This window comes from Ovis aries, chromosome 11 (genome assembly GCF_016772045.2).
Source record: "Ovis aries strain OAR_USU_Benz2616 breed Rambouillet chromosome 11, ARS-UI_Ramb_v3.0, whole genome shotgun sequence".
Lineage (NCBI taxonomy): Eukaryota > Metazoa > Chordata > Mammalia > Artiodactyla > Bovidae > Ovis > Ovis aries.
Genome location: NC_056064.1, coordinates 41182627 through 41195317, shown reverse-complemented (window position 1 = coordinate 41195317; position 12691 = coordinate 41182627). Strand labels below are relative to the sequence as shown.

General features: G+C 42.5%; 1 protein-coding gene across 1 annotated transcript; it reads right to left on the bottom strand.

The window, feature by feature from the left end:
* Positions 1-10067: 10067 nt before the first annotated feature.
* On the bottom strand, positions 10068-11355 carry LOC114116843 (keratin-associated protein 9-2-like). The gene has a single exon (XM_027974530.3). It carries the CDS (start codon positions 11300-11302, stop codon positions 10424-10426), a length of 879 nt encoding a protein of 292 aa, XP_027830331.2. The 5' UTR covers positions 11303-11355; the 3' UTR covers positions 10068-10423.
* Between the last annotated feature and the right edge of the window lie 1336 nt (positions 11356-12691).

Here is a 12691-nt window from a genome sequence, read left to right as displayed (position 1 = left end):
AGTAACTCCTCTCTCTGCCCACTGGTCTATCTAGATGAGGAGTCCAAAATAACCAGATGACAGTTTAAACAGAATTTATTGCCTAAAACATGTGACTTTCATAGTATAAAACCTTCTCTCCAGGAGAGTGTAGATCCATGGGGAGGGGAAGAACAGATTCCCATATATGTTACCCTGAGTTAAAGTGAGAGGGTTCACTGCTACTTCACTTTCTCAAACCACGTATACTACCTTTGTGGATATACATGGTACTACTGTGACGAAGGCTGAGCACTGAAGAATTGATGGTTTGGAACTGTGGTGTTGGAGAAGACTCTTGAGAGTCCCTTGGACTGCAAGGAGATCCAACCAGTCCATTCTGAAGGAGATCAGCCCTGGGTGTTCTTTGGAAGGAATGATGCTAAAGCTGAAACTCCAGTACTTTGGCCACCTCATGCAAACAGTTGACTCATTGGAAAAGACTCTGATGCTGGGAGGGATTGAGGGCAGGAGGAGAAGGGGACAACTGAGGATGAGATGGCTGGATGGCATCATGGACTCGATGGACGAGAGTCTGAGTGAACTCTGGGAGTTGGTGATGGACAGGGAGGCCTGGTGTGCTGCGATACATGGGGTTGCAAAGAGTCGGACATGACTGAGTGACTGGACTGAGCTGAACAAGACGATTCTGATTTTCCATGGGCCGGCCATCTCTGTCATGTGATGTATGGCAGAACAAGTAGATCCCATGTTCATTTGCCTCTTGTTGACCTTGTTCATCAAAAAGTGGGTCGGTGGGTCCAAAGCTGGACTATTCCGAATCCTATGACAATGTTACTATAAGCTGGTGGACAGTACTGCTGATAAGGACAACAAATCCATGTTTACAACATGGGATCTTAGGAAAGAAGAATTGCTGTCTTTTCCATGCACATGTAACCTAATAGGAAAACTAGCCTGCCTTCAAGTTCAATGGCTAGGCTTCCTGAGGGACGTTATTCTCTGCTTCTGACTAACAGCATGTACAGCAGGGCCAGCCATGGTCAGAGCGAGCTTGTGCTGTTGGTCCACACACATCTCCCACGCCTGCCACCAAGGATACTCCGTTTATGCTCTCTTGTATAAGTATCGATGCACCTAAAGACAGAGATGGGATAAGAGATCCCAAACTTGTAGCTGTCCCGTGTCTCCTTCGTGGTAAACACTCTGGGGGTCACTGATGTGGGACACAAGGGGGAACGCTTTCTGCCCTCACACCCACCTCCATCTAATAATTCTCCAGATCCCTGTACTTTCCACTCTTGCTCCTCCCTTGGCTCAATCCAAACAGTAAGTCCTTTTACCACATGCAGATAGGCAAAGAACATCATTTCCTCAGGGCACATTTTCTCAAAAAAAAAAATATATATATATATAATGGACATGTGTACTGACTCACTGTTCACTGTGAGTATTTTCTCTTTCCACTACCCTTGCACAGGAGAAGTGTTATCTGTCATAATGAAAGTTCTCCATTTGGCTTAAAAGCTTCTACTGAAGTTAACAGTTGATGAAACTTATGATATTGAATGCTCATATATTATGATCAATTTGATTTTGTAGGAATCAAATGGAATTGGGTTGGTAATTATTTTAAATATTATTTTTAATTAGAGGATAATTACAATATAGCAATGGTTTCCACCATACATCAACATGAATCAGCCATAAGTATATATATATATGAAGGAGGAAACAGACAGAACAGGCTCCATCTTGAAAGCAGGACTCCATCTTGGGCTGGACTGTGGACTTTGAGCTATACGGCCAGTATCTATAGAAGCGACATACCAACTGGAAAACCAGACCCCCTGGATGGAAGAGACGTAGGGCTCGTACTTTGACTCTCCATCACCTGAAAGAATACCCTAATTATCTGTGTAACCCAATAGAATCATAAATTCTATTATGCTTATTGGGGTATGACCACAGGTCTATTGATAATTGTCCACTGCTAACTACCTAGGCTTAAGGCATAAGAATCACAAGTTAACTTTGATTGTGTCTTTCTTTTCCTTTGTTCGAACTAGTTTCAGAGAATTTGGGGAGGCTGGATTGGGCAAGTACACTTAAGGTATGTATGGTTTTCACAAAAACTGGTCGGGGTCCTTGGCTAAGGGGAGACTCTACTTGGGCCCGCTGGTGTAATAAGCTGCACTCCACTCTCTGCATTGTCCTTCTGAGTGAGTTTGTTTCCAGGAACATGTGGCTACAACACATACATCCCTTCCTCCTACACCACCTTCCCACCTCCTTCTCCATCTCACCCCTCCTCTATGTCATCACAGAGCACCAGCTTTAGGTTCTGCATCTTACTGCAAATCTCCACTGGCTATCCACCTTATGGGCTTCCCTGGTGGCTCAGATGCTGAAGAATCTGCCTGCAATGCAGGAGACCTGGGTTCAAACCCTGGGTAGGAAGAGCCCCCTGAAAAGGGAATGACTCCAGTGTTCTTGCCTGGAGAATTCCATCAACAGAAGAGCCTGGCAGGCCACAGTTCATGGGGTCTCAAAGAGTCAGACATGGCCGAGTGATGAACACACACATACACGCACATATACACACATTCACTGCATATATGGTAATGTATATGGGTTGATGCTACTTTCTCAACTCATGCCACCCTCTCCCTCCTGCACTGTGACCATACATCTATTCATTATGTCTGTATCTCCTTTCCTGCCCTGCAAATAGGATCATCAGTACCATCTTTCTAGATTCTGTATATATGTGTTAATTTGCAATATTTGTCTTTTTCTTTCTGACTTATTTCATTCGTATAATAGGCTCAAAGTTCATCCACTGCGTTAGAATTGATTCAAATGTGTTCCTTTCTATAGCTGAGTAATATTTCATTGTGTATGGAATGTACACAATTATGTACCATAATTTCTTTATCTATTCATCTGTTGATAGAAAGCTGGGTTGCTTCCATGTCCTTGCAATTGTAAATTAGTGCTGCAATGAACATTGGGGCAGATGTGTTTTTTCTTTTTTTTAATATAAATTAATTTATTTTAATTGGAGGTTAATTACTTTACAATATTGTATTGGTTTTGCAATACATCAGCATGAATCCGCCACAGGTATCAATTAAAGTTTCCTGAGGGCATATGCCAAGCAGCTCAATACCAGAAAAACGAACAACCCAATCAAAAAGTGGCCAGATGAACTAAACAAGTGAAAGGTTGTTGCTAAACCACGAAAGACGACAGGATTCTCGGCCTCCGGAAGAGAAGAATTCAATCCAGGCCCAAAGCTTTGATCGCTCAGAGCTTTTGTGTAATAAAGTTTTGTTAAAGTATAAACAAGTGGAGAAAGCTTCTGACATAGACATCAGAAAGGGGCGGAGAGAATGCCCCGTTGCTAGTCTTTAGCCGGATGTTATATAGCCACTAGCAGTCTGCTAATCAGAGAAAGGAAATTTCTCAAAACTCAGAGAATGGCACCAGGCCCCTCACCCACAACATGCGTTTTGAGATAACATTGGCACCAGCTGAGTCATCCTGGTCCATAAAACAATTGACATGAATCTTGAAGAAAGGCAGTTTACCAAGCAAATATATAATTTCATTAACATAGATTAGGAGAACAATGTATAAGTAAAACATACTGGTTTGTCAAGTTGGTTCTGAGTCTTAGGTGGAACCGACTTGAAGACAGTGTCTAGGGTAAATACATAGTACATTAACATAGCTTAAGACAAATATTTCCATGAGAAAAATGCATTGATTAGCTCAAGGTCTGAGAAGTTAAGTTCAGGTGGAATCAGGGGCCATCATGGCAACACAGAATTTTAAGAGAAACCTCTTTTTATTTTTTATTATTATTATTTTTTCCGACCTAGGGTTCATTTTTTTTTAATTTATTTTTTTAAATAATTTTAAAATCTTTAATTCTTACATGCATTCCCAAACTTGTATAAAGAAGGGGAAAAAATCTTAACACTTGTCGTTTGTTTCCTCCTGCCACTTAAGAGAGAGATAAAAAATGTCTGACACTTGCAGCTTTCTTCCTCCATTTGGAGACCCCTGGCCTTCCTGCCTGTTACCCTCTCACAAGCATTTCCCCAAAGAAGACATAAAGATGGCTAATAAACACATGAAAAGATGCTCACTATCATTCTTTATTAGAGAAATGCAAATTAAAACTACAATGAGGTATCATCTCACACCAACCAAAATGGCCATCATCAAAAAGTCTACAAACCACAAATGGGCTGGCAGTTATTACTCATGTATTCTTTAATCATTGAGGGCAGCACTAAACTCTGCTGTTCTCTATAGATGTGCTCTAGATTCTTATTAATACTATGACTTGGAAGTTGAATAATTTATAAATTTGAGAATGGTTGATGTTAAGTCAGGCATACAGAAAAATAAAGCAGGTAAAATCTTACATCACCATGGAACAAGTAAGAAAAAAATGATTCTCTACTAATGATGGTGACGAATCAATTTGTTTTGAGATATCCCTGAAAATAGAAGAATTGTGGTTTTTTCAAAAGGTGTCTACTTGCAGACTGACTGACCCAGTGAAAGAGAGAGAAAGAGAAAGAAAATACTTCTAATCCATGGGTAGATAAAATATATAGAAAGAGAGTAGTAGGAAAATAGATATAAACAATTCTTGAGGTGACTTATGTATATATTCCCCTAATCAAGTGTTAATGATTAGCAGAACAGAAATTTGAACTCTCTTCCTTATGACACTAATTCCCATAACTGAGAGCTGATGTCTTTTTCCACCATGGAGAACTTATGGTTGAAGATAAGATGAACAGAAACACAAATCTATGAGGAAACTTAGTACAGAAAGTGGATAGTGTATACTAGAAGCATTTTACAAAGGCACAAAATAAAAGTCAGAAGAATGGTCATGTATGTCTATTTGTTTCAACGATATTTCATTCTACTAAACTAGAATCTGGTAACATCTAGAATATTTATGGAAACCACTCTGACTTAACCTTAACACTACATATCTGATTGAAAAGGTCAGTGATAGAGGTCTTGGGGAAAAATGAGAATCTTAAGGTTCCGTAGTTAGTAGGCAAATACTGGGCATAATGAAAAGCACATCCCAAGAGGTGGGAGGGTGAGCACATGCCAGGGATAAGGGAGAGATCAATGTGATTTTGCAGTACAAGTATCTTCTCCTGGGAAGAGTAACAGCTCAGCAACGCCATTCTGACTGTCTAACAAGTGATTCCAGTGAGCAAAAGATTCAGGAGACTGGATTGGGGGAAGTAGAAATGCTAAAGTAATCATTTCCTATTTATGAGAGATGCTTGAAAATGGAATGGGGTACCAAGGGAGTAGGATGTCACAGCACCAGAGGTATGGAAGCATCAACTAAACAACCAAACAGTTGGAATATTCTATCTTTGATTTGTAGCTTCTGTGAGTGAATTCTATCAGGGGACTGTAAGTTCAGTTCAGTTCAGTTCAGTTGCTCAGTTGTGTCTGACTCTTTGCAACCCCATGAATCGCAGCACTCCAGACCTCCCTGTCCATCACCAACTCCCGAGTTCACTCAAGCTCACGTCCACTGAGTCGGTGATGCCATCCAGCCATCTCATCCTCGGTCATCCCCTTCTCCTCCTGCCCCCAATCCCTCCCAGCATCACAGTCTTTCCAATGAGTCAACTCTTCACATGAGGTGGCCAAAGTACTGGAGCTTCAGCTTCAGCATCAGTCTTTCCAAAGAACACCCAGGGCTGATCTCCTTCAGAATGGACTGGTTGGATCTCCTTGCAGTCCAAGGGACTCTCAAGAGTCTTCTCCAACACCACAGTACAAAAGCATCAATTCTTTAGCACTCAGGTTTCTTCACAGTGCAACTCTCACATGTATACATCACCACTGGAAAAACCATGGCCTTGACTAGATGGACCTTTGTTGGCAGAATAATGTCTCTGCTTTTCAATATGCTATCTGGGTTGGTCATAACTTTTCTTCCAAGGAGTAGTGTCTTTTAATTTCATGGCTGCAGTCACCATCTGCAGTGATTCTGGAGCCCCCAAAAATAAAGTCTGACACTGTTTCCACTGTTTCCCCATCTATTTCCCATGAAATGATGGGACCAGATGCCATGATCTTCGTTTTCTGAATGTTGAGCCTGAAGCCAACTTTTTCACTCTCCTCTTTCACTTTCATCAAGAAGCTTTTTAGTTCCTCTTCACTTTCTGCCATAAGGGTGGTGTCATTTGCATGTCTGAGGTTATTGATATTTCTCCCGGCAATCTCGATTCCAGCTTGTGCTTCTTCCAGCCCAGCATTTCTCATGATGTACTCTGCATATAAGTTCAATAAGCAGGGTGACAATATACAGCCTTGACGTACTCCTTTTCCTATTTGGAACCAGTCTGTTGTTCCGTGTCCAGTTCTAACTATTGCTTCCTGACTTGCATATAGGTTTCTCAAGAGGCAGGTCAGGTGGTCTGGTATTCCCATCTCTTGAAGAATTTTCCACAGTTTATTGTGATCCACACAGTCAAAGGCTTTGGCATAGTCAATAAAGCAGAAATAGATGTTTTTCTGGAACTCTCTTGCTTTTTCCATGATCCAGCAGATGTTGGTAATTTGATCTCTGGTTCCTCTGTCTTTTCTAAAACCAGCTTGAACATCTGGAAGTTCATGGTTCACATATTGCTGAAGCCTGGCTTGGAGAATTTTGAGCATTACTTTACTAGCATGTGAGATGAGTGCAATTGTGCAGTAGTTTGAGCATTCTTTGTCATTGCCTTTCTTTGGGATTGGAATGAAAACTGACCTTTTCCAGTCCTGTGGCCACTACTGAGTTTTCCGAATTTGCTGGCATATTGAGTGCAGCATTTTCACAGCATCATCTTTCAGGATTTGGAATAGCTCAGCTGGAATTCCATCACCTCCACTAGCTTTGTTTGTAGTGATACTTTCTAAGGCCCACTTGACTTAACATTCCAGGATGTCTGGCTCTAGGTGAGTGATCACACCATCATGATTATCTTGGTCATGAAGATCTTTTTTGTACAGTTCTTCTGTGTATTCTTGCCACCTCTTCTTAATATCTTCTGCTTCTGTTAGGTCCATACCATTTCTGTCCTTTATCAAGCCCATCTTGGCATGAAATGTTCCCTTGGTATTTCTAATTTTCTTGAAGAGATCTCTAGTCTTTCCCATTCTGTTGTTTTCCTCTATTTCTTTGCATTGATCGCTCAGGAAAGCTTTCTTATCTCTTCTTGCTATTCGTTGGAACTCTGCATTCAGATCCTTATATCTTTCCTTTTCTCCTTTGCTTTTCATTCTCTTCTTGTCACAGCTATTTGAAAGGCCTCCTCAGACAGCCATTTTGCTTTTTTGTGTTTGTTTTCCATGGGGATGGTCTTGATCCCTGTCTCCTGTACATTGTCATGAACCTCCATCCATAGTTCATCAGGCACTCTATCTATCAGATCTAGTCCCTTAAATCTATTTCTCACTTCCAATGTATAATCGTAAGGGATTTGATTTAGGTCATACCTGAATGGTCTAATGGATTTCCCTAATAGACCTGTGGTCATACCCCAATAAGCATAATAGAATTTATGATTCTATTGGGTTACACAGATAACTAGGGTATTCTTTTATGTGATGGAGAGTCAAAGTACGAGCCCTAGGTCTCTTCCATCCAGGGGGTCTGGTTTTCCGGTTCGTATGTCGCTTCTATAGATACTGGCCATATAGCTCAAAGTCCACAGTCCGGCCCAAGATGGAGTCCTGCTTTCAAGATGGAGCCTGTTCTGTCTGTTTCCTCCTTCATATATATATATATATATATACATATACATATATATATATATGGTTGATTCATGTGGAGGTATGGTGGAAACCATCGCTATATTGTAATTATCCTCTAATTAAAAATATTTAAAATAATTACCAACCCAATTCCATTTGATTCCTACAAAATCAAATTGATCATAATATATGAGCATTCAATATCTTAAATTTCATCAACTGTTAACTTCAGTAGAAGCTTTTAAGCCAAATAGAGAATTTTGCTTATGACAGATAACACTTCTGCTGTGCAAGGGTAGTGGAAAGAGAAAATACTCACAGTGAACAATGAAGTCAGTACACATGTCTATTATATGCACACACAGACACACACATATATATATATATACATTTTTTTTTTTTGAGAAAATGTGCCCTGAGGAAATGATGTTCTTTGCCTATTTGCATGTGGTGAAAGGACTGACTGTTTGGATTGAGCCAAGGGAGGAGCAAGAGTGGAAAGTACAGGGATCTGGAGAATTCTTAGATGGAGACAGGTGTGAGGGCAGAAAGCGTTCCCCCTTGTGTCCCACATCAGTGACCTCCAGAGTGTTTACCACGAAGGAGACACGGGACAGCTACAAGTTTGGGATCTCTTATCCCATCTCTGTCTTTAGGTGCATCGATACTTATACAAGAGAGCATAAACGGAGTATCCATGGTTGCAGGCGTGGAAGATGTGTGTGGACCAACAGCACAAGCTGGCTCTGACCATGGCTGGCCCTGCTGTACATGCTGTTAGTCAGAAGCAGAGAATAACATCCCTCAGGAAGCCTAGCCATCGAACTTGAAGGCAGGCTAGTTTTCCTCTAGGTTACATGTGCATGGAAAAGACAGCAATTCTTCTTTACCAAGATTCCATGTTGTAAACATGGATTTGTTGTCCTTATCAGCAGTACTGCCCACCAGCTTATAGTAACATTGTCATAGGATTCTGAATAGTCCAACTTTGGACCCACTGACCCACTTTTTGATGAACAAGGTCAACAAGAGGCAAATGAACATGGGATCTACTTGTTCTGCCATACATCACATGACAGAGATGGCCGGCCCATGGAAAATCAGAATCGTCTTGTTCAGCTCAGTCCAGTCACTCAGTCATGTCTGACTCTTTGCGACCCATGAATCGCAGCACTCCAGGCCTCCCTGTCCATCACCAACTCCCGGAGTTCACTCAGACTCTCGTCCATCGAGTCCATGATGCCATCCAGCCATCTCATCCTCGGTTGTCCCCTTCTCCTCCTGCCCCCAATCCCTCCCAGCATCAGCATCTTTTCCAATGAGTCAACTGTTTGCATGAGGTGGCCAAAGTACTGGAGTTTCAGCTTTAGCATCATTCCTTCCAAAGAACACCCAGGGCTGATCTTCTTCAGAATGGACTGGTTGGATCTCCTTGCAGTCCAAGGGACTCTCAAGAGTCTTCTCCAACACCACAGTTCCAAACCATCAATTCTTCAGTGCTCAGCCTTCGTCACAGTAGTACCATGTATATCCACAAAGGTAGTATACGTGGTTTGAGAAAGTGAAGTAGCAGTGAACCCTCTCACTTTAACTCAGGGTAACATATATGGGAATCTGTTCTTCCCCTCCCCATGGATCTACACTCTCCTGGAGAGAAGGTTTTATACTATGAAAGTCACATATTTTAGGCAATAAATTCTGTTTAAACTGTCATCTGGTTATTTTGGACTCCTCATCTAGATAGACCAGTGGGCAGAGAGAAGAGTTACTATTTGCTGAGGGGTCATTACCGTGAAAAGATAGAGGGCAGGGAGAAATAGTCTGAACATAATTTCCTTGGAGTATCTCATGGTGTGTCCAGGCCCAGCAATAGAAAACCACATGAACAACAACAGCAACTCTAGCTCGCCAAGGACATAGTCATGAGGTTCAGACATCTATTCATCCTTCCTTGGGATGTAAATGCAAGTGCCCTTGAGCAGAAACAGAAGACTTCATCCTGGATGAGTCTGTTTATTATTAGGTAAATCACGCTACACAATGAAATGGGTTTTTAATAATGAGATAATAATTAGGAAGGGGGCTAATAGGATGCTCATATTGGATAAGACATATAATATATAAATCTCTATATGAGGAATGTGGTGCAATAAATCAAACACACACAGAAGAATTGTGGTACACCATTTATTGAGAAACATACAGGTAAAACCCAAAGTGATTGTAAAAGGGGAAAGCATGATACAAGAACTATGAGGGTAGCAAAAGAGAAAATATGATTATAAAGTTTATGATCGGCTATAGAAACCTATAGGAACATTCTGAGATCTGGTTTTCTTAAGTTACTCAGAACAACTAGATGGTCAATCCTATTTTCAGAGTCAAAACCAAGACATACTTCCTTATCACAGATGCAGGAAGGTGGCACATGGTCCTCCTACACCAGAGGAAGACAATTGGAGGAAGCCCCCTGCACTCCGTCAAGCTACTTCACAAGCTCTTAAGCAAGGAGATGAGTAACTGAAATTCTGGTCGAGCATGTCAGTTGTCAGCAAAGTTTAGGCAGTGATTTTGTTTTGTCCCCAGGTAGCAAGTCAATTAATAGAAGGTGCTGTATAGGGACAGTGGATGCTTGGCAAGGTGATCAGCAGCAGGAAGGCTGGCAGCAGCTGGACACACAGCTCGGGCGGCAGCGGGTGGTCCGACAGCAGGTGGTCTGACAGCAGACAGGGCGGCTGCAAGGCTGGCAGCAGCTGGATCCACAGCTCTGAGCTTGGCAGCCAGGCAGGCAGCAGCATGTGGGGTGGTAGCAGGTTCTATGGCAGTACACGGGTGCACAGGAAGCTGGCTGACAGCAGTTAGAACCACCGCAGGGTTGTCCACAGCTGCTGGATCCACAGCAGGTGGGCTGACAGCAGCTGGTCACACAAGTAGGTTTGCAGCAGGTGGTTTCAGTGATTTGACAGCAAGTTTGGGGGCAGGAGGGCTGAGAGCAGCTGGACTCACAGCAGGCGGGCTGGCAGCAGGTGGTCCCACAAACAGGCTTGAGGCAGGTGGTCCTGCAGCACGTGGTCTGACAGCTGATAGGGCGACAGCAAGGCTGGCAGCAGCTGGACCCACCGCAGGCGGGCTGACAGCAGGTGGTCACACAGGTAGGTTTGGAGCAGGTGGTCCTACAGCAGGTGTGTTCACTAGTCTGATAGCAAGTTGGGGGGCAGCAAGGCCGACAGCAGCTGGGCTCACAGCAGGTGGGCTGGCAGCAGGTGGTCACACAAGTAGGCTTGAGGCAGGTGGTCCTGCAGCACGTGGTCTGACAGCTGATAGGGCGACAGCAAGGCTGGCAGCAGCTGGACCCACCACAGGCGGGCTGACAGCAGGTGGTCACACAGGTAGGTTTGGAGCAGGTGGTCCTACAGCAGGTGTGTTCACTAGTCTGATAGCAAGTTGGGGGGCAGCAAGGCCGACAGCAGCTGGACTCACAGCAGGTGGGCTGGCAGCACGGGGAGCAGCAGGAGTGAGTCATGTTGTCAGTGGTGGAGTGTGGACTCCTGTTCAGAAGTGAGTTTCTCAGATTCTGATGACTACTTCTGTTCTGAGGCCTTTTATACACTGGACCCCCAGTGTTGGGACCAATAAGCAAGACTTTCCTTGTGTATGTCGTTTTTGTAGTCAGTGGGAAATTATCCACGAGGAAATGATCTCTTTAGTGTTTTGAGGCCTATTTAAATTAGTGTTTGATCTTCTTTTTAATTAGGAGTAGCACTTAAGAACCATTTCCAGAAGTGAAGAAGAATAAGGAATCATCGCAGCAGCATCTCTGGTCATGTGACATCATCAGGTCATGGGATAGTTCTTCCTGCCTTGGCCAGGGTCGGAACAGTCACCTTTTCTTTGTTCCTTGACTGTGCTTAGGTTGAGACTTGCTGGATGCTGATGCATTCTGTGATGAATGAAGCCTGCTAAAAGTCTGAGATTCAAGATAATCACGTGTATCTATATACATGACTTTCTTTTTTTAAATTTTTTAAAATATAAATTTATTTATTTTAATTGGAGGTTAATTGCTTTACAATATTTTATTGGTTTTGCCATACATCAACATGAATCCGCCACAGGTATACATGTGTTCCCCATCCTGAATGCCCCTCCTACCTCCCTCCCCATACCATCCCTCTGGGTCGTCTCAGTGCCAGGACTTGGAAGCAACCTAGATGTCCATCAGCAGATGAATGGATAAGAAAGCTGTGGTACAAATACACAATGGAATATTACGCAGCCATTAAAAAGAATACATTTGAATCAGTTCTAATGAGGTGGATGAAACTGGAGCCTATTATACAGAGTAAAGTAAACCAGAAAGAAAAACACCAATACAGTATGCTAACACATATATTTCGAATTTAGAGAGATGGTAACGATAACCCTGTATGCAAGATAGCAAAAGAGACACAGATGTATAGAACAGTCTTTTGGACTCTGTGGGAGAGGGAGAGGGTGGGATGATTTGGGAGAATGGCATTGAAACATGTATATACATCTCTTTCAAATCAGTAGTGACTGACCTAAAACGTTTCCTTCCCAGCTTTATTAGGTACATTTAGGTAGAAGGTGTTGACAGGTTGTTCTTCACTAACAATTCAGCACCAACGCTGGAAAGGAGGCAAAAGCTGTACCCTGTTTTCAGGCAACATTAATGCATTAATGTCCCATAACTATTTTTAGCTGGATCAATCACCTCTGGTGAGACATCACAATTTGCACATACTTGCTTTTATAATTTGTGACAAATAGGTAGATAGGATGATAAATTGATAGATTTATAGATTTCAATAGATGTGAAACGTGTCGGCCATAATTTCTTAGAGTTTTTCCTGCCCTCTCTTTCAGGTACACATGTGAGAGTGTAACTGCC

Coding starts and splice junctions, on each gene's coding strand:
- LOC114116843 (XM_027974530.3), bottom strand. CDS start 11,302: ATGACTCACTCCTGCTGCTCCCCGTGCTGCCAGCCCACCTGCTGTGAG.